The sequence below is a fragment of the Manis pentadactyla genome, chromosome 1, assembly GCF_030020395.1.
Source record: "Manis pentadactyla isolate mManPen7 chromosome 1, mManPen7.hap1, whole genome shotgun sequence".
In the NCBI taxonomy this organism is placed as follows: domain Eukaryota; kingdom Metazoa; phylum Chordata; class Mammalia; order Pholidota; family Manidae; genus Manis; species Manis pentadactyla.
The window spans coordinates 231,972,946-231,995,652 of NC_080019.1; the positions used below are offsets into that span (position 1 = coordinate 231,972,946).

General features: G+C 42.3%; 1 protein-coding gene across 1 annotated transcript in view; it reads right to left on the reverse strand.

Moving 5' to 3' along the window:
• Positions 1–22,707, reverse strand: part of CACNA2D3 (calcium voltage-gated channel auxiliary subunit alpha2delta 3) — a 717,352-nt gene that overhangs the window by 19,560 nt on the left and 675,085 nt on the right. Inside the window, exon 35 of the mRNA XM_036878109.2 lies at positions 18,373–18,484. Within this exon, the coding sequence (XP_036734004.2) occupies positions 18,373–18,484 (112 nt within the window). The remainder of the gene's footprint in view (positions 1–18,372; positions 18,485–22,707) is intronic.

Genomic DNA, 22,707 nt, shown 5'->3' on the forward strand with positions numbered 1-22,707 from the left:
AAAGAGGGAAATACATAAATGGCTGATCACATGTGGAGACTTCAGCACCATTCTCTCATTACTTGATAAAACAATTAGGTCCTAAAGCAGTTAGGTTGTAGGTGTCTTCAACAATGCTCAACATCTTGGCCTGATGGACATTCACAGAACACTCTAACTGGATACTGCCCCAGGCACCTTGGAGGGCACACCGAATACTCACTGTGATGGCACATGCTGGGCCATAAGTCTTAATAAATTTAAAAGGACTGAAATCATACAGAATATGATCTCAAACTGCAATAGAATTGAAGTAGGAATAAAATATATTAAATCTAGACAATAACTGTGTCTACAGATTAATATTTACATATCTTGTATATATATTCAGCATTCTGGCTACTTTGTTAATCTTAACATTATATCCAGGCACTTAATATCTTATAAATACCTCAAGAGTCATGACTGATGTCCACCTCATCCAGTCTGTAGCAGAAATTATTAACCTAAAGAGTGATACCAAAGATGGGTTTTATTATGGGACTCTCCTGCCAAATTTGATGAATGTTTGGTGAATTCCTGGTTAAAAAGAGCTCAGAGGTTTGTTCACTGCAGAACTTCTCAGAGCCTTTAGCAAACTAACATGAATTCTAACTTTCTAAGAGGAGGAAGTAGTAACAGCATTTCATACCTGAGAATGAGTATCAATATATGCATATATCGCTGAGTTTTCTTATGTGCATGTACAGCCCTTAACTTCATGCCTGTAGATGCACGTTCATATATCCACATGCAACATTTTATTGACTGCTTGTGGGTGAATATTCACATGTGCATATACAGCATCTCCCATGACAACTATGAATACACGTTCATGTAAGGACACACAGCACTTCTCAAACCCACTGGACAGACACAGCCTCAAGAAACCCAAGCTATGTCTCCAGAATAAGAATTGTAGGGTGAAAGGTGGTCGCTGATGTGTTCACCTCAATAATGTGAGGGGAAAAAATTAAAGGTTTAAAAGTGGACACGCTCGTGGATCTCAGTATAGATTTGACTCTGGTTCTTCTAAGTGCCACAGCCAAATTGTCAAACCTTAACAGAATCTGGTTGCTTGCAGTTTTCGTGTCTATTTGGACAAAAAAGCCCAACTTTTAGAAGCAACTACTTTACCACAGACGTCAGTAAATGAGAAGCAGAGTCTTTGAAATAAGGCCAACTACATTGTTATAGGGATGCAGTGACTTCTCTGCAAGGTCACACACCTAGATTACAGGCTCAAGGGCAAGAGCCCAGTGTACCTGATTTTTAATCCCTCCTGCTTACCCCGGTGTCTGTCATCATGCGCGTGCCCAGGCAACAGATTTCATAAATGCATGCATTCAGAACAATGTATTTACATTCATCTAAACACAGAAGGGTTGTACTTTATAGGTTTTCTGCTTTAAAAATATATGTTTAATGCTAGAAAGAAACCAAAGGACTACTTCAGAGGGGAAAGGTGCCATCACAGAAGACAATTTATAAAAGAAACAGAATGTGCACCAAAAGGAGAGGGGAAATGTCTGCCACGATACTCAGTCCATGTGTCCCAGCCTGCAGAGCTCACTGTGGTGGTGATCTGGAGGAGCCGCTCCTGTACCCTTTCTCCCTTTCCAAATGATGCCAGTGAATGACCTCCTATACCCTGGGCTTGGGTTCTAGCTGGGCTCACCCTCTTGCAGAGAGGTATCACCTGCCTTCCCCAAGATCCTAAGACCCAAGTTCTGAAGTTGCTTTTCCCAAAAGTGCCAATGGTGTCTGAGTAGGTTCTTTTCAAGTTTCCCCAAGGCTCCAGATCGTTTGTGATTATTCATCCCTTCTCAGCTGCCACTCATTTCCCACGCACTCAATGCTCAGCACTAGGTTGGCCATCATTTTCTGAGCCTGGCTGTGTGACAACACCTCTAAGCTATGTCCCTGAGCATGCGATGGTGGGGCGTCACTACAAGCAACTTCTGAATCTCTGGGGAGGGTGAGGTACAAACAAAACTTTGGGCAGAACTTCACCCTTGGTGTCTCCTTCTTCCTTTTGTTCCCTTAGTTATTTTTGGTATCCTCCTAGTTTATGCCAGTAAGAAAGAGAGAGAGAAGCAAGCTTCTGACCATCAAGTCCAGGAGAACACTGTCACGTCCTACTGCATGACTCCTAGGAGGTGCTCTGGAAGTCCCCCCAGCCTGGCTGCGCCTCAGGATCACCTGGAGAGCTGAGCCAAAGCAGAGATTCCCGGCCCCACCTCCTGGAGACGAGGAATCAGCAGGTTCAGCGTGAGGCCCAACAACATCCGTTTCCGGGTGTGCCTCCTGGTGATGTGCTGAGTCTGACCCTGTGTTTGAGAACTAGTATTAACTAGTCTGGAGGACAGAGTAGAAAAATGACACATTAAAAAGTGAAAAATAAAATTCCTTTGCTCATAGTGACTCTCTTAAGCATAAATGGATTAGAACAAAGGATGTTCTAATCATGCAAGATGGGCAATAATCATAATACGGCTATTGTGTGGTAAAGAGTCTGATGATGTAATGAAACTGCTCACAAGTTCAGGCGTCCCCTGAAGAATAGCTACTACTATCCTGAGCCATTTTACTTTTTAAAACAACTTCAGACCGCTCTTTGGGGAACACCTGATGGGATCGGGGTGGCTACAGAGCAGAGTTAAGTGGGAAATTCCAACTCATGTGCTTTCAGGACCTTTCCTTTGCGTCGGCTCCATCACTGGGCTAACAAATGTCAACCTCTGTCCCAGCCCATGACTTTCCAGACTGTGATATGCCTCACGCAATACACAGTCATAACTTGACAGAATGTTTAGAATGATCCTAAGTACTCTGACCATTCAACTCTTTCCTAGCACGCAGTTCCCAAACACAGAAAACAAGGTTGGATATTATTTGTTTGGCCTCCTTTCTTAAAAGCCAACCCCATTTTCAGAGCTTGATGGGCATGCGTGTGAAGCTCGAGGCCTTTACAATGGAGAAATGACATCTGAAGAGATGAATAGGCCAGCCAGGAAATGCTTGGAATCAATAGCATTAGCATAATTCATTTGGGAGATTTACTGTAGACAGAAATAAGCAATCTGGAACACGTAGTCTTTCCCGGGGAACTGTGTGACTTTATTCACCCTGAGCACCTTATCCTGTTTTAATCAGGATTCATTAATCTCAACAGTTTTTCATATTGCTTTAATTTTCCTGATTAGTTGTACTTAAAACCATGCTCACACATTCAGAAAGTGTTTCTGAAACTCATTTTTCTGTGACCCCTCAACAAGCCTGCGTAATGTCATTTCAGTGTTGCTTATTATTAAGTTGAAATAATTAACTTGGCACCTTGCTGGAAGTCAATACCGTTTGTCAAACCTGGACATGAAACAAATAACATAAGGAGGTTTCTAAATAATTACTAACAAAAGCATTAAATGTATAAACCTGTCTGTCACTACTGAATTTTCTGTTTTTCTTACATCGTAGGCTAAATTATAAACAGGCTTCTCCTGTCACCTTAATAAAATAAGTCAAAGCTTACGCCAATTACGTTTCCACTCTCAGTTGACACCATATCTTCCTGGACAAAGGTGTTTTGGATTTAAGTTCTACCTATTATCTAGTCTTTATAAAAGATTTAATAGGTCCCATCCCCCAAAACAAGCAACAGAAAAACGAATCAAATGAAAAATAAACACTTGTATCTATACTATGTAACTAAGTCTTATCAAGATTCATCTTAACCAAGCATGGTTCCCAGCTATTTTATGTTTTAGGAGTAAAGACTCTGATGGCATTGCTTATAGAGCAACTATTACAAACAGCCTACATGGCGCTGGTTAAAGAAACTAGTAAATCTACATACCCTGTAGCTGTTTTTTAAAATGACTTTGCAGGAAAATATTTAAGGGGAAGGAAATATGCTTATGATATTTCAAGCAAAAATAAGGGCATGTTATAAAACAGTGTTTACCATATTGATCTATTTTAGGAAAAAAAACAAATTACAGAAAAAAATGAATAAAAGCAAATACACCAAAATTTTGATCTATAGTTTTACTTCTGGATAATGAGAAAATAATTATGATAAGCTATGTTTTTAACACAATATAGGACAAATAGTTAATTTTCTTACTATATAAGCTCAGTATTAAAGTCTAATACCTTAAAAGAAGAGACTAGCAACATAAGACTCAAGAAAAACAGGTAAGGACATAATTAGTGCAATAAATACAAATGGCCTTAAAATAGATGAAAGCATATGCTCAAACTCAGTCGTTAAAAGAAAAGTTAAGGCAACAATGATATTCCAGTTGCTATCTCAGGCTGGGAAGAGAAAACCTTTTAATAACAAATTGTGTTTGTAAGAGTGTAACTAATGTCACATGGTATAACATCAGCCTACAGAAATCTGTTGTGTTTCTGTATATAAATAATGAACAGAGAAATTAAGAAATTAATCCCATTTACAATTGCATCAAAAAGAATAAAATATCTAGGAATATGTTTAACTAAGGAGGTGAGAGAACTGTACTCTGAAAACTATAAGACATTGATGAAAGAAACTGAAAAAGACTCAAATAAATGGAAAGATATTCTGTGTTCATGGATAGGAAGAATTAATATTGTTAAAATGGCCACACTGCACAAAGCAACCTACAAATTCAGGGCAAATCCTATCAAAATACTAGTGGTGTTTTTCACTGAACTAGAGCAAATAATCCTCAGATTTGTATGGAATCACAGAAAAAAATACCCTGAAAAGCCCAAGCAATCTTGAGAAAGAAGAACAAAGCTGGAGGTATCACACTCCCTGATTTCAAACTACATTACAAAGCTATAGTAATCAAAGCAGTATGTACCACCACAGAACAGATACATAGATCAGTGGAACAGAATAGAAAGCCCAAAAGTAAACCCATGCATGTATAGTCAATTAATCAGTGACAAAGGAGGCAAGAATATACATGGAGGGAAAGACAAGTCTCATCAATATATGGTGCTGGGAAAACTAAACAACTACATGTAAAAGAATTAAACTGGATCACTGTCTTTCACCATACACAAAAGTAAACTCAAAATGGATTAGAGACCTAAATGTAAGACCTGAAACCATAAAAATCCTTGATGCAAACATGGGCAGTAAACTCTTTAAAGCAATAATATTTCTTTCTGGCCATATTTCCCCAGGCAAAGGAAACAAAAGCAAAAATAAACAAGTTGACTATATCAAACTAGAAAGCTTCTGAACAGCAAAGGACACCATCAACAAAATGAAAAAGCAACCTACTGTGTGGGAGAAGATATTTGCAAATGATTATCTGATAATGGGCTAAGATCCAAAATACATAAAGAACTCATACACCTCAAAAATAAACAAAAACATGATTAAAAACTGGGCAGAATTAAATAGGTATCTCTACAAAAAGGATAAAAAAAGGGCCAACAGACACATAAAGAGATGTTCCACATCACCAATCATCAGGGAAATGCAAATCAAAACCACAATGAGATATCGCCTCACAGCAGTCAGAATGACTTATACCAATAAAACAGGAAATAAGTGTTGACAAAGATGTGGAGAAACAGGAAGCCTCATCACTGCTGGTGGGATTGTAGACTGGTGCAGCCACTCTGGAAGGAAGTATGGAGGTTTCTCAAAAAACTAAAAAGAGAAAAACCCTATGACCCAGCAATTCCATCTCTGGGACTTTACATAAAGAAAACAAAGGCACTATTCTGAAAAGATATGTGCACGTCTGTATTTATTACAGCATTCTTGACAACAGTCAAAATATGAAAACAACTTAAACGTCCATTGATAGATGAATGCATAAAGATGTGATATATATGTTATACACACATATATAAAACATATGCATACATATATAAAACATACATACATATATATATGTGATACACATATATAATGAAATATTACTCAGCCATGAAAAGAATGAAATCTTACCATTTGTGATGACATGGACCTAGAGGGCATTATGCTAAGTGAAATAAGTTAGAGAAATATTATATGATTTTACTTAAATGTGGACTCAAAGAGGAAATGAATGAATGAACAAAACTGAAAAAGACTCGTAAATGCAGAGAACAGACTGGCGGTTGCCATAGTAGAGGTACATGGGGGATGGGTGAAATACATGAAGGGGCAAAAAGTTAGTAAGAATGTTTGATATCTTGATGTAGGTGGTGGTTACATGAGTATTTATACATGTCAAATTCATTAAGCTGTACACTAAGATTTGTGCATGTTATTGTATGTACCTCAATAGAAAAAAATTTGAAAAAATCTGTAATGGATTATAAGCCATAGAATAAAATATTCATGAGTCTACTCTGATATCAATAAATAATTGAATGGATAACAATAAGAATGCAACTAACATATATTTTCTTAAGACAGTAGAAGTGCAAATTGGTTTAATATCTCTAGAGTACATTTTTGCATGATCTACCAATATTACAAATAGGTGCACCCTTTGACCAATCACTTCTTCTAGTAATGTATCATACAGATAAATAAAGTACATAGTACACAAGGATATTCCTTTCTACTTTGTTTCAAGTGTCAACATTTTGGAATAATCCAAAAGCCCAATTTGGGTTAAATGAAAATATCCCCCCAAATGCAATCTCAGATAATCGTTAAACACAAAAAAAGACTACCTACATGATGATGTGAAGATAGTTTCAGATATACCAGTGAAAAAAGAAAGTAAAGTACAGTGTGTATAATATGCTATCATTTCTGTAAAAAATGAGTGGGGAGATACTTAATACATCTGTGTACTGGTCATTCACAGAACATCCCTGGACATACACACTAGGTCCTGGAACAATGCCGGCCCTCTAGAGAGGCTGCCGGGCTCCCTGGTGGGGGGGAGACTTAATTCTCATTGCATGTCCCTTATGTACAGCTTGAATTATGTACCCTGTTGGTGCATCACAGTCTCTATAATCATTTATGCATTTAGTTAGTTAACAGTTATTTAAAAATTATCAGCTACAGAGAAGAAGCAGTGATGTAGAGAAAGACTCCTCCCCAGTGGGCTGCTGACTGGCCTTTGGACCTGGGATCCGCTGCTCCTTTTCTGTGGGACCCCAGGCAAGTCCCTTCCCTTCTCTGGACCACCTTCTCTTTTCCTAAAGAAAATCACAATGTTCTCTCTTTGCTTTTGGGAATCTGAGCATCCAGTTGTTTTCAAAACACATACTTGTTTTCAAATCACACATAGTAACGGGTGTCTCAGCTACTAGAATTACGCACAGCCCTTCCCTTGTTGCTCACACTTTACAAGCTTATTCTCTTGGGAAACTTGGTCTCAATCAACAATGTTCTGAGCATTATTTTATGCACAAAGTCCTGTGTTAAGTGCTAGGAATCCAGGAATTAATACGACATTCCCATCTACAGTGAAGCCTTTTTTATGCGTCCCTTGTAATGTTCACAGCAGCCCAGCCCTCTGTAGGCACTGTTAGCATCTTCTCCTTACAGACAAGCAGGTGGCAGTCAGGACGGGTACTTCGCTTGCAAAGGTCGCCGCTTAACTGGTAAAGGGTGCCCAATTAGGAAGTGATGGCATTAAAAACTCAAACTCAGGTTTGTCTGATGCCAAAGCCTGAACTACTCTTGACCATGTTCCAGCCTGTCTCACCTGATTTGATGGGGGAGGAAGACAAATGAATGCAAAGGTTTATTTGCATTACATCACGGCACCCAGTAATGCAGTAGGCGCCGTGAGGAAAACCGCATCAGACTGATGGAGATGCGCACGAAACTAGCACCAGGAATGCATGGCTCTTGTCAAATTGGATGTTGTAATTTCCTCCCACAGATCAAGTGGATGGTGGGATTGCCAGTTTCCAAAGCAAACCCTGATGGTGACATGAACTCAGTCTGACGTAGGGCTGCAAAGATGACTTGGTATCACGACGCAGAGGCATTCACCCACACCCCAGAGGTTCTCTGTCGAGCTGCAGTCTGGCAGCGTGTGACTAACTCAAGCGTCGCTTACTAGCCGTGTAACCCTGGGTCCAAGACTTAACTCCTCTGAGCCTCAGTGAAGTACAGATGAAATGAAAAAATGGAAAGAAAAATATATGTGGAAATGGACATGAAGCTCTTGACAATAAGTACTAGTCCCAGATGAATCCTCCTATAGGCCAGCATCTTCTAAAATAATCCAGGATTGCAGGGGCAATCTGCTTCGACAGGAGCAGCATCATTCATGAAATAGCCGACTGGTTTCCTGAAAGTCGGGGAAGCAGTGTTTTGTTTGAGAAGCATGTGACACGATCTCCCACATCCTGACTTTGACCATTTACCCCTTTAATGTATGCGGACCATGGGGATTCGGAGCCTCGCCTTTTAGCCTCTGCACCCATTTTTCTGCCAGATGTGAAGAACCTTGGTCACAAGCCGGTGGCTGCTGGGTTCCCTGAGGTTCTGGGGTTACTTCTTCCTAGGCTTGAAAATGGTACTGACATTAATACCTGCGTCCACACAGGGGTTGCCAATGGGCCCTCTTGTCAAAGCCATGACTGAGCCTCAAAAAGGTGGGAGTGGAGGTCACTTGAAAAAAAAAAAAAGGGAGAAATCCAAGTCTCAAAGAAAAGCTGATCATTAAGAAATGAATGTACGTCTTGAGTTTCAAAATGTCCCCTGAAAAAGCGGTTTGTGTCCAGAAATTTTATGACTATATTCAGCACGCTGCATTTCAAGCAGCATTGCTCCTTTGATCCTTTGAGCTCTTTTAATACATCAGATGGGTTTTTAATACCCACAGGAATATATAAACTCTTTCCAAGCTAAACAGATGGAGGGCAAGCTGGAGAGTTAATAAACACACATCTTTAGGGCCTTGGCAACCTGCTAAGCCACTTCAGGTGCAACGCTGGGCAGCCCGAGGGAGGACACAGACTGTGCTGTGAGGTGGGGGCGGCAGGCGTCACAGCACAGACAGCTGTGGGGACAGAGACAATGCATGGCAGAGATGCACCCAACATCCGCGGTGTGGACACAGCCCTGCGTTCCTCCGTTCTGCATGTAAATAAACATTCTAAAAATACTCAATGGCTCTGCTGGTCCCCAACCCTCGGGCACAGAAGGGGGAGGCCTCGCTGCATTGTGAGCCCAGCCAGACTTACATGTGCCCCCAGCTCGCTTTCCCCCAGAGTAAGAAAGGTACAAATGGGGAACTGTTTGCAAGACTAATTCCCATCAGAGAGACCTGCCCAGTCCTTTCAGACTCGTGCCCATCTCGCTCCGCATCACAGGCTGGCGAGGGGAGACGGTGATTCACAACATTTCCTGTACTAAGACCTCTCCAGACCTTCTTTTCAAAGGGCAAGAGAGTGACACCTCCACAACATGGTCCATTCCACCTAGAACCCCAAAACTGAGACCGCCATTGCGTCTGGAAATACGGCACTTTTTTCCTTTGAGTGTCTACACAAGAGATTCAGTGCAGTCCTGGGTCCAGTAAAGGGCGTCACTGAATTGAGATGCACAAGAATTGGTAGAAAAACAAACCAGCGGCTTTAAACCCAATTATTCTAATACCTTTGGACCATATTTTCATCTTCTGGCACCATTTCAGCAATTCATAGCATAGCTCCCGAGATAAGCATTTACTCCCCCACCCCCATCTCCTCCTCTAAGGTTTAAAGCCAAAGATGTTTGTAGCAACCATACAGATACGGCACCAACTAGGTACGTTGCAAGAGCTGGCACTGAATTATTCAAACCTGGCACCATACCCATAATATAAAAAGAAAGTAGCCCCTTTATTGAGGGATGCGTGGCCTGTTCTCAACATTATATGACAACTTGTTGAGAAGCTTTTAGATGTGATAGAGTCATGCTTTAAATCTTCTGGAGGCAGAAGTCAATCCTACAGCCGCCCAGAGACGCAGAACGGGAAGCAAGAATATGCTTCCCTCCCCATCACGGCACGGGTGCGACACTGAAAATTCAAAGGGACGGGAGCAAGTTTGATCCGGACAATCCACAGCTCTGCACATGACCAGCCTACATGCCAAGGTGCAAGTGAATAAATGTAAATGTGAGTAAAGAAGGTATAAGGGGAAACTTGGAGAAAAATAAGATGTGCAGCTCTGTAAGTCCAAAGGGAAGAATCTGACCTTTGGTGTTAATCAAACTGTACAGTGGAAAGTTGTCTTGTTTAGAAGTGAACCAAGCCTGTTGGAAAGGGCCAATGATTATTTCATGGGAAATTGAATCCCATGTATTTACACATTGCAAACAAGATTGAGTACAGTAGTTTGGCAAGAATCTATGGAGTGGGAGATAACAAAAATATTTCAACAAATCAGTGTATGCTTGCAAACTGAGTGGTTAAAAACTGTTACATTTTAACGCCTACAAATTATATTAATCATGACACTAATGTACTCCCTCTGGCGAAGTCTGTATCTAATTTGCGCAATGAAGTATCTGATCACTATTGAATCTGCGTAGTCCCTCGTTCAGAAGTCCAAATTTCCTGTGAACCAAGAGCTTAAGTAGATCCAGGAAGTGACAGAAATCCAGTGCTGACTTTTTCTAAGACAGTCTCGTTGGAGCAAACACCTCACCAACTGCGCTTCCTGACTGAAACTATTCGTTTTACCTTCCAGGCTAAGAAGTCTGGAAGAGGAGCTTCCCTGGAGCCCTGTGGCCTTCCTCCATCCCTGTCAACACGGATGCATTTGTCAACTGTGCTCTGTAAAAACATCGCCCATTTTATGAAGCATTTACTCTGGGCTGGGCACTGTGCTAACCAGCGGGGTTGTACTTTTTTCTAAGGCCCACACAGACCCCGTGCGGGCAGGTATCATGCCCCTGGCAGAGAGGAGCACGAAGAAACCCAGAGCACTTAAAGTAACGGGTTAAAGTCTTGGCACGATGAAGCGTGGCAGCGCAGACTGGGGTGCCTCCCAGAGCCCAGCCTCTCAGCCATTACCCGAAGACGACGCCCCATCCCCATCTTTCAATGGGTCCATCTTACAGGTCGTTTTCAGAGCACCCACTTGGTAAGAACACCTGCCCGGCATTTGCCACAAACAGTCTGAAGACTTGTGGTAAATTGCCCACCCAGCCCGAGACCTCAGTGGGAAACTGGAGTCGTTTGTCGGAAAATGGAATCCTGAACTGTGGTTCCCTGAACTGTAGCCCACGGGACACGTCAACACAGCTTCGGGACCAATTATTTTCTTTCAGTTTCGCGGATAAATAAAAGGCGCGTGGGGGTAAGTGATAGAGAGGAAAAGTGTAGCCACAGCTCTGGGGCTTCCAGGAAGATGAGCAAAGCTGGTGTTCCCATCCCAAAGCGAAACTGATGGCCACATCATTTTTTATGGAAGGCGATGAGCGATACCACCAAAAATGATGCCTGCACAAAAACAACAAGAAACCTAATTTGCCCTAGAAATTACTATCTTGTCAGCCTTGAAATGTGACAAGATTTTTAAAGTGCTGGCATTGCAAATGCAACACAAGTTTAATTTTATTCTTGATTAGTTCTTTTTTTTTTTTTTATGGTTACAAGTATTTGGCTTTGCAACTGATTCTCAGGCAAGGGAAGCTTTATGGGTTCCCATTCTCCGTAAAGGGTGTCAAAATGGAAAGCAGCGCCCTAAAAAATAGTAAAACATTACGTTCTTTTTAGATATCCCATTTGGTTCAACTTGTTGACAGTCACAAATGCCCAGAAAATATGGGCTGAGTTGTTTTCAATCGCTGTTCAAATAACAGATTAATGTAATAATCAGTGGGATACTGAATGATGAAAATTATTGGTTGAAGCGGCCAAACCACCAGCCCTAATGACATTCTTATGTAAATTCTTCTCTTCTTTTAAGCTCTTGTGTTCTCCATAAACCCCTCTATTTTTGAAAAGCCTTTTTTAAACACTGTATACTGCCCCTCAGTTATAATATATCTGTCTATGAAACAGATAAATGTCCACTTTTGGAGGTGCCAACTGGAAGGTTTCTATTTAAAGCAACCGAGTCACCTCTTGAAGTATTTTCCATATAAAACCGTCAAGTGATCCTGGGAAACAGGACATGGAAACAGAGTTGGAAGCAGCCAGCCCTCAAAGATCACTGGAAGCCAAAAAGACTTACTGCGTGGCCAGAACCACCTGACATGGTTTCCTGAGTTCTAGCGAAATGCTTGTGCACCAAGGACACCTGATTTCTCCAAAGAGATGGGACAATGGTTAGCGACAGTCCAGGAACGAGCTGCAGCAGGTAGCACGTCCCCTAGGAAGCAGACAGTTCTTTGAGATCGCTCCTCTCCAGTTTGCCATTGCTTGTGGACCAATGTAATCTCTGCCTTGGGAAGGGTTTGTCACGGACACAGCTTTGTATGTTCCATTGCGGGAGGCGAGATGTTTTTCTTTGAAAAAGATCTCAGTGCATAACTTCTGAAATACTGTAATTTTCACCCAACTCAGTTTCCAACTCTTTCCTGGCCACAGGCTGCAGAATTGTGTTATTTTTGAATGTCACTGCCCCTGACCTGAAGTTACCTAAGAAGTTGGTCAAAAATTAGTAATTATCTTCAAGAACTAGTCCTGCATAATCTCATTCCTTCCAGGCAAAGGCTGACATCTCTTCTACACGACTTAGATATAAAGCAGATGTGCAGATCTGGCCTCCCAGTGGCCACCAGATACGCTGGCCATTATACTGAAAATTCAACTGGCCCTCAGGAAGGGAAAGATTTTTTTGTCAAGTAACATTATTTTTCCTCCATAACATACTGCATTTCAAGGACACCAAGATCATCCAGCCTGTAGAATGTTATCTTCCTAACAACTTTGATAAATATGCAGGCATGTCTCCTAATAAACTTTATTTCATAAAATGGAGCAAAGAAAGAAAGGGATATGCCAAACACAAGAATAATAGGGCTTAATCTTTCAAAAGTATCCAACGAGACTATTTTTAGGAGCCTGTTTTTATTGTGACTTGAGCAGTATAATCATAGTTTTATGACAAAGCCTCACAAAGATTTCAGGATTAGAAAAATAATTGCCGTGAATGGATTTCTCATTCAACTCGTCACCCTGGCTGATCTGACAATGTCTAATCTCTAAAAAGAGGAGGAGGAGGAGAAGAAAGCAGAAGAAGATGAGGTTTTTGCTCCGTTAGGACCAGAGAGTGTACGTGCTGGGATGAGGGGGGCAGAGGGCAGCAAAGGCCAACGTCTGAGCCATCAGGTTTTGCTTCAGGAGGCCACCACTGTCACTGGGACCACTGTCATTTCTCCTATCATCTGGAATCTGATTATTTTTTTCTCCCCTCTTTAAAACATGTCTGTTGTTCCTCACTGTCAGGGCAACACCCGAAGTCCTTCAAAGAACCAGTTCTCTTTGACGGGCTCCCGGGGACACCACGATCCGGCCCTTACACATTCCTCATCTCCTCCCCCCGAGTCTGTGTTCCAGCTTCCCTGAACTTCTAACACCATTCTGTTGCCTACACAAGGCCTGGATGTTCTCACTTGTCCACCCCTTTGCATCCCAGTGGTCCAATGTTAGATACCTCTTCTTCCAGGAAGCCTTCCTTGACCACGCCAAGCCTCACTTCGGTGCTTCTGCACACCACCGACTCCCCGGTGCCAGCCCTGAGCATGGAGTGTTGACACCGCCTGGCTACCCGCCTGTGAACTCCATGAGGGCAGGACTCCTGTGTGCCACACTGACCCATTTCCCACAGTGTAAGCCAGTGTCTGGGATTTAACAGACAACTGAGAAATGGTCACTGCAGTTCTGAGCTGGCTTTAATTTTTCTCCCAAGGCCCTGTTTTGTTTTCTAAGTTAATTCTTCAGAAACTTCCCCAAGGTGATGAATATATCAGTCTTCATATAGGAACTAAACTGCTATCTCCCAAGCTAGACATGGGAAACAGGTGAGGCCAACCACTGATGCTAGAAATCAAGAGTGGTTATCATATGGTGAGTGGGGGTTATGCCTAGAACGGGGGAGGTGGGGGGCTTCTGAGGGGCTTGTGACACTTTCTTCTTAACCCGAGTGCTGATTATATAGATAGGTTCACTTGGTGGAAACTAACCAAGCTGCAAACGTGTGGCTTGTACACTTTTCTGCATGTGCTGTATGTCACTAAAAAGTCTGCTAAACAGAAAGGAAGAGCAGAAGCCCCTGTTCCTCGCTGCCCTCTGGCCCCTGGGCCTGTATGGTTTGCCTCTGAGCATCTGGGTGGTGGTTCTGAAATAAAGTTTTGACACGGGAATCCAGCCAAGCCTGCAGTGCCTCTCCTCAGCCGCCAGCAAATTGTACCAGGTCTCACTCAACTTCCCAACCCCCTGGGTGCCTGAGGCCTGGCGTGCAATTCCAGGCCAGCCACGGTGGGTGTAAATAGTTTCCCATCAATTCGGTATCTTATTCACCCTGGATTCCCCAAAGCACCACAGTTCCTGGGTCACAGCAGATGCCATGACCTCTCACGGAATGAAGGGTAGTCCCTTCTTTAGCTTGAAAACTTGAGGCCACCTATTTTAATCAAACTGTATCATACCTTTGCTTTCTAATTATGAGTCAATAAGAAAAAACACTGCTTGCTCCAGCAATCATCTACCTAACCCCAAATGACAAAACAATAATTGAGAATGGAGGGAAGGGGGAAAATCAGCCTAGAAAATATCAAAAGATGAGCTACTGTGCGTATGCTATTAGCAAACGAAACAGGCATTCAAGCCTAAGGCACGTTTGTGTAAAAAGGGTTATTAGAGTGATAAAAGGAATGGTTTATTAGGAAGCTGTCCCAGGCTTGGACAGGGATACCCAGGGCAATATAGCCTCCAAATACAGAAAGCAAAATGAAGTGAATGACATGAAGGGGAGGAAAAACCCACAAACCTCCTGAGAGCTTGATATAAAATAGGCCCAAAAAAGGAAAGCCTGAAATCCAATTAACACACTGGATCCAGTGGCTGCAAATTAATCCCTGTGCTCAGCAATTAGAGAATGAGATGTGCCTTCTGTGGACAAGCAGTAGAATGCAAAGCCAGTGAGGCACATACTGCAAAGGTATCATACAGACGCAGTCCCGGAATTGGAGATTGAAGACAAAACAGCTGCAAAACCCAGATATTAGGACATCTTCCAACACTAGTTAAAAATGCATAGATCAAAATGATTGTGAAAATTAGAAAATTGTGAGAACTGAATAGTAATGAAAGCCCTGTATATTAAATTTATGGAGATAAACTGGAATGTAAAAAAAATTATATATATCAATAAATATTATGGATGGAGCTGAAAAGCTCAAGATCAAACACAAAAGAGCAGAAAATAAAACAGTAAACCCCCAAAACACAGAAGACAGGTAATACAGATAGGAGGCAAAATAAACAAAATAGAAAGTCAAAGAAATGACAAAGAGAATCAGACAAATTAAACGGTGGCTCCTCAAAAAGAAAAACAAAATAAACATATCTCTGTCAGTACAGATAGGAAGACAGGGAAGGAGGGAACCCCTGAGAGGGGAGGGAGAGAGATTAGCTTAAAAGAGGGCAAAATCACAAATATGGGAGCATTTTTAATCAAAAGACAACTATTAGCAAATGCAAGCAATAAACTTGAAAAGTGAAATGAAATAGGCAATTTTCTAAGAAACAGAATCTCCACAATCATTTCAAAAATAGAAATTCCAAAGAGATTTCTGAAAAGGTTTCACTGAAGGAAACTAACCCGTAGTTGGAAATTTACTCACGTGCAAAAACAAACAGGAAACCCATCAGTCACTGATAGTCTTAAGGGTACATTTCACCAAACCTGTAAGGAACAGATGATGTAACCTTATGCCAAACGTAAAGGAGATGAGAGACAGAGGGAAGACTCTCCAAGTAATTTTGCGACAATAAAATGCCCTTAATAGCAAAGCCAAAAGACAGTGTGAGGAAGGAAAAATCGAGCCTAAGCTTCTTTTTGAGCACAATGTGAACAAATGAATCTAACAACATGGTTTTTGTTGTTTGTAATCATGAAAATGAAAAGCCATCCTAGGAAGGTAAGTGTGTTTTTACATTACACAGCCTGTCTACTATTAAAAATATGTATATTTTTTATGATTATAAATTTTAAAAAATTATATCAATCAATGTAACTCCACATAGTAGCAAATTTAAATTATTTTGGTAATGGATGTGGAAGAAACATTTTGGATAAAATTCAACATCCATTCCAGTTTCAAACAATGGCAACAATAGCAATGAACACTCTTGAAAAGGTTTTCTTCACACTAATAAGTGGTTAACTACCAAACACCTATAGCAACGCAGGAAATGGATAATAACTATGATCGTACAACAGCGAATGTACTTAATACCCTTGAATTGTACACCTAAAAACAGTTACAATGGTACATTTTCTATTAGTGATATTTTACTACATGTGAAAACACCCACGTGACTTCACCTGTATGTGTACTCTGAAAAAACAAAACAAATAAACAAAACAAAACCAAGCCCAGAATCCCAGATACAGAGACCAGCTTCGGGGGAGAGTGTGTGTGTGGGTGGAGGGGTGGGGTTTGAAATGGATGAAAGAGATGAAAAAGTACAGACTCCCAGCTAAAAAATAGATAAATCAAGGGGATACAATGTACAGCATGGGGAATATAGTCAATAATATGGTATTAACTTTGTAAGGTGAGAGATGGTAACTAGATTTATTGTGGCCATTCTGCCACATATATAAATGTTGAATCACTGTGCTATACATCTGGAACTAATATAATATTGTATGTCACACCTCAATAAAAAAGTCCTGTAGCAAACATCATACTTAACATGGAATTAGAAGAAATTCCTTTAAATTAAGATCAAGACACAGTTGCCTACGCTCACCGCTTCTATTCAACAGTGTATCAGAAGTCCAGCCCAACAAAATAATAAGTATGGAGATTAGAAAGGCAAATTTTCACAAATATTACTGTGCATGAAAAAGTCCAAGAGAATCCATACACAATCAGTTCTAAAAGGGCATTGAGCAATTGTATACAAGATACTCGAACCGAAATCAGTGATGTTCCCGTGTATCAGCAATCACCGATTAGAAGATGCAGTTTTACGTACATGCCATTTCTGATAGTAAGAAAAACTGTAACCAGTCTAGGTACAACTCTAACAAAGAATTATAAAACTGTACTGAAAGGCCTATAAATGAAGAGATATACTTAGTTCATAAGTGGAAAGCATCAATATCATAAAAGATAGCAATTATCTTCAAATTAACCAATAACTCATAGAAATTTGAATCAAAACCCTAGCATAACTCATAGTCATTAAGAAGCCTATTCCAAAATTAATATGCAAGAATAAAATGGCAAGAATAGCCAAGACAGCTTAGAAGAACAAGGAAAGGATATTTGTTCTTCTAAATATCAAGTCATATCATAAAGTTGCAATAATGAAGCAATACGGTGCTGACACAAGGTATCGGCGAACTCACAGGAAACAGACCTGCAGATAGATGGGCACTCAGCCCATCACATGTGTCATAATAAATATATTGGGGGGGAAAAAAACTCTTTTCAATAAAAAGTGCTGGTTAACAGGCCAACTATACGGGAAAGGATAGAATTAGACCTTGCCTTATGCCGCACACCCCAATTCTAGAAGGATTAGAGTCCTAAATGTGAAAGTGAACATTTTAGAGTGTTCAGAATAAAAATATATGAGAATATCATCCTGACATCTGGGTAGAGACTAATTTCTTAAGGCACAGACCACACAAATCATGGAAGAAAAGAATAAATCAGACTACTTTAAAATAACAGCAAAAGAAAATTTCTATTTCTCCAGAGATATCTATAAATAGGAAAGAGACGCAGCAAGTCACAGGACGACGCTTATACAAAGCATAGGACTGCAAAGAAATTGTATCCCAAACATAGCAAGAATGCCCAAATCAGCACACATTCACCACCTGACAGAGGGCCGCCCATGAGGACGGAGAGGCCAGAACCCCCAAATGACCAGCAGAGCCGCTCCGAGAGGCCCAGCTTCCCCCGCCACCAGGGAAATGCATGTCCAGCCACCAAGCATCATTCTCAATGCTCAGAATTCCAGTGAATCCTGAGGATTTGAGGCCATCAGTATGGACACCTAAGGGACGTTCTTTGGCAGGGAGCTGACCCCTAGGGAAACACCGGTTAGGACCTGTTCTAACCAACAGCAAACTGGACTATAATGGCCTTTTCTAGGGCGCCTTCTCACACACTTGGACGCCTCCCTGCCTGAACGATCCCTCCCACAGAGCCAGGGGGTTTCCTCCAGGCCAAGGGCAATGCCTCCTGGGCAAGGGGCTTACTTGGAGCAGTCCTCGCAGGCCACGTTCCCGGCCGTCTCCTTGATGGTGCGCTCGGAGACAAATGCTGGGTACTCGGTATCACAAGGCTCCAGGGCCTGTTTCAACTTCTGGGCTGTTGGCATAAAGAAAAAGAAAAAATGGGTGAAGAGGAGGACACACAACGCAGGCTTAATGGGACTGGCAGCCCGCAGTGACCCAGGGCTCCACGCCCAGCTCTCTCGCTGTTCCGTGATTGTCCTGGGCGCAGCATAATGCATAATTTTCTAATTAGCCAGTCAGTTCACTGGCCGAGCAACTCTCATTCGTCAGGCCATTGTGTTGGCTTGATCAAGTGTCATTTCTGCATCACAGGAATCCTACTTTCTGGGGCAACACCAAGCACCGGTATCTGACCTCAGACTCACATGAACTTAGCAATGACATGTACGTTTGTCAGAATAAATGTATAAAATAGAAGTTACACCATATTATTTAGGGTGAGACAGAGGTCATGATACGATATGGTTTTATTCCAGAAACGAAATTGAGATACAAATGGTAAAATACATAACGTCTTTAACCACAGCCATGAATGTGTGATCCTACTATTATGAAGTTCCCTGTCTGGCAGTTTAGCACTAAATAACCCTGGTATGTGGACGAGTTCGTAGTAGGCACTTGGTAAAAGCTGGGTGGTTGATTAAATAAACAAGGTCTGCCTAGTGGGCGAGCTCCAAAACCTCTTTATGTCTCAGTATTTTAAATTTGTAAATTGTGGATAATACAGATCTTCTATATTATAACAAACAAATATGAGAAGTGAATGAAACAACACATGATGAGTACTTGGCACAGTTCTAGGAACATAATGAGGTCCAAGGGAATGTCAGTTAATAATAATAGTAACAACAGCAAAAACAGAGCTAGCATTCTAATGAAGCCATCATGACACTGAAAATGGTCCTATGACGCAGTGGTTAAGTGAAGGCTGTGCAGTCAGATGAGTCTGGGCCACAAACCCCTGTTCCATTACTTCCAACTAATCCTCAGTATTCTCATGTGTAAAATAGACAGGCCAGTGGGGCAGTACTCTTCATGAGAGATCCACTCATTAACATTTCCCAGCAGAATGATTACAGGTTTCTAAGGCCCCAAATTTCTACAGAGTTTTTGCCTGATGTGTATAGAGAAACGTAAACACACATTTATAAATGTGCATTCTATGTGATGTATACTACATACATGTAAATCCACATGTTTTATATTTATAGTTTACATTTACAACTCCACAACACAATAGGATTTTAATAGAATGATGTGTGGACAAAATCTCAAGTTATATTCCAACACAGGTGTTTGGATGTCAGGACTGTGGGCTCATGTTTCATGGGCTGCCAGTCAGGGAGGCCGTTGGCACTAGGTGAGCCGTCACAGGGCCACGGCAGGCTGAGTAGCTGTCTGGTAACAACCAGATAATCGCTGGGTGACCAGGAAGCCAGAGTCTAAAGCATCTCGACAAACGTAATCACTTTTTATATGTAGGCTTTTCACTGAGCTTTATTATTTTTTTTTAAGAAATTGATTGGGGGTTTGGAGTTGAAGTATAATGTACTGTGATTTTTAAAAATTTTAAACAAAAGGAAGTAGACTTTTAACCAGCTTTTTTATGCAGGACATGCGATTTCCAGGAACTGGCCCTGACATGAAGGTGAGATGCTGTAAGCGCAGGTGACTCTGAGGAATGACGGGACACGCAGCTCTGAACAGAGTTTGACGGCCATGCACACGCACAGCCGCCCTGAGACGCCAGCTGCCGGGGAGCGCTGCCACGGGGCTGCTCTGCGTGCCCGGAGAGGGCTGACTGCACGGGAGCGGAGGTCACGAGCTCCAAGGGTATGACTCCTGCCGCTGTTGTGCGTCTTCAGGTGGGGTTTATTCCCTCCTCTTAGTGTCCTCATCTGCAAAACGGGAGTGACAGGACCTGCCTCACATGCATTTGAGGATCACATGGATTACTACGTGGAAGGCGTCCAGCACATTGCGAGGGCCACTGACGTGTGTGTTCACTGTCACCAGGACTTCTGCTGCCTGTCGTTCCGTTGACTCCTCAGGCTGCCGGCCTTTGTGAGCCATTGCCTTTGGGTTAGAAAAGGCCGGCAGGGTGGCTCCTGGCTCCTGAGCAGGGAGGTACAGGGCAGCTGCTGTCCCACCCCCAGAGGGCCCGGGCCCACACACTGTCCGTCCCCTGTGCCCTGTGGGGCCAGCTCATAGGAGGTGGCATTCCAAGCTGGCTGAACAAACAACTAATCCTCCCGACTGGTGGTTTTCAGAGCTCAGTCCCTGAGGAAGAACTGCCTGTTTCAGGTGAGAGGCGAGGTCAGGTTGGGGGCAGCACCCTGTGGGAACCGGTGGGTTCCCTGCTCCCAGTTCCTCTCCGGAGCCTCTGATTTCCCAGGAGGACATCTCAGTTTGATGCAGGGAGTTTTTACCGTCTTCCCTGCATTTTCCTTTTATGTGCTCTGTGTTCTTGTTTACCTGGGAGGCTATACCTAAAACTTACAGTATCTGTCCACAATTTGGTAACACATTTTTATTTTCATGTTTCTCATTTGTACAACTGATTTCTCTGTGCGGCAAAGGATACTGACTTTCAGTTTGGGGAGCTTTCTCTTCATATTTCAATGATTGCGATTTCCGAAAGTGAGTCAGTTAAAATGACATCAAGATGAGGTTAACAAAAGCATAGCTTGTAAGTGCCTATGGCACAAGCAGGTATATGGTTTATAACCAAATGATGGCCACAGCTAAATTTATTAAGAAATTACTTTTGCCAGATGCCGTTCCTCTTTACATGTATTAATTTAATAGTAAAACACAAGAAAAACATAAACCATGAGGTAGAAACAATTGTTATCTGTTTTGCAGATTAGTGAACAGAGGAGAGGACCAGATAAATTGCCCAAATCCATCCAGTGGGCACGCGGCAGGGCCAGAATTTGAACTCAGGCCTTCTGGTTCCAGCACACATGTATGTAACTGCTCTGTGAAGTTGGCCAGCAAGTGGACAGAAGAAGGGAAGGTCTTTGGGGCAGGCTGATGGCAGCATACATGGTTTAAATGCACCTGGTAACTGCACCATCTCTAATTCTAATTGTCCGGACTCAGTTACCACAGAAGGGATCCAGCACTCTCACTGGGGAGACTCATTTGGTTCTGATCCTTTCTAGAGAGGAAATTGCGCCGCTGACAGTTGTGGGACACCCAGGCTCATGTGGTGATAAACCATTGGGTCTATGTGCAGCCCAATTGTACACTGGCTGCAAGTTGCTTGGTGTGCTTTTGAAAAACACACGGATTATCATATAAAACCATGACCACACAGATTCCAAATAGCACAGTTCAGGACAAAGACCTTTCTTTGTATCTGTAGTGCTATGGAAAACGCCATAGACGTTTGCCAGTCATTACTGTCTATCTGTGAATTTGGGACCAGTAACTACCGCTGCCAGGCATCCAATGGGTATAGTTTTTAACTCTTAGGCTTTTAAAACTCATTATCTTAACAAGGATGTAAGTACATAAGGATCACGGAGCTCAGCTACCCTGATTCCTTATCTTCCCAGAATGGAAAGCCGGGGTTCAGAACGCAGACACAGCATGCCTTGAGTGCCACAGAATGTGGCTCGTCATGATCGCATTTACTCACACAGCAAACCCACCACCTTTCCGGGCAGTTACTGCGTGCCACACGCACGCCAGGCCATAATCCTCAGCACCACGGGTTACAGACGAGGAAACCAAAGCGTGGAGGAACTGAGTCAGCCAGCTGGCCCAGAGCCGCAGGGCTGCTAGTCAGGGAGCCCGGCTACGCCGGAGCCTCTGCTCTTGGTCGTCAGCCCGCCCCGGGACGCTGAGTGTCTCAAGCTGGAGCCTCCGTGACCCATCACTCAGCCACGGCAAAGCACCAGCAGAGCCTCACAATGGGATTTCTTTAATTTTCCCTCAGCAAAAAATGTCCCTGATGAGAATAACTGACTCGGGTTCACAGCAATTATGTGCAGACAACTGGGAATGAATAGTTTCCATTTGAAAAGCTTTCCTCTCCTTTTGTCTCCGTGAGCGCACCCCCATCCACAACCCGGTGTCAGCGAGCTCCATTCTCTTTGTGCAACTTCGCCAAAATGATACCTTTGTGGTAATCAAGCTGAAATGGGCTTCCTCCCTCCCCTTCATTAAGGAAATGAGGCAGATACACAGTGTAATTATGGATTCCATTTTTAGCCAAACGAAGAAGTCTCAGCTCAGGGTCTTTATCTAGTGAGGGAATGGTAAATTGAGAAAGAAGAAACTTCGCCA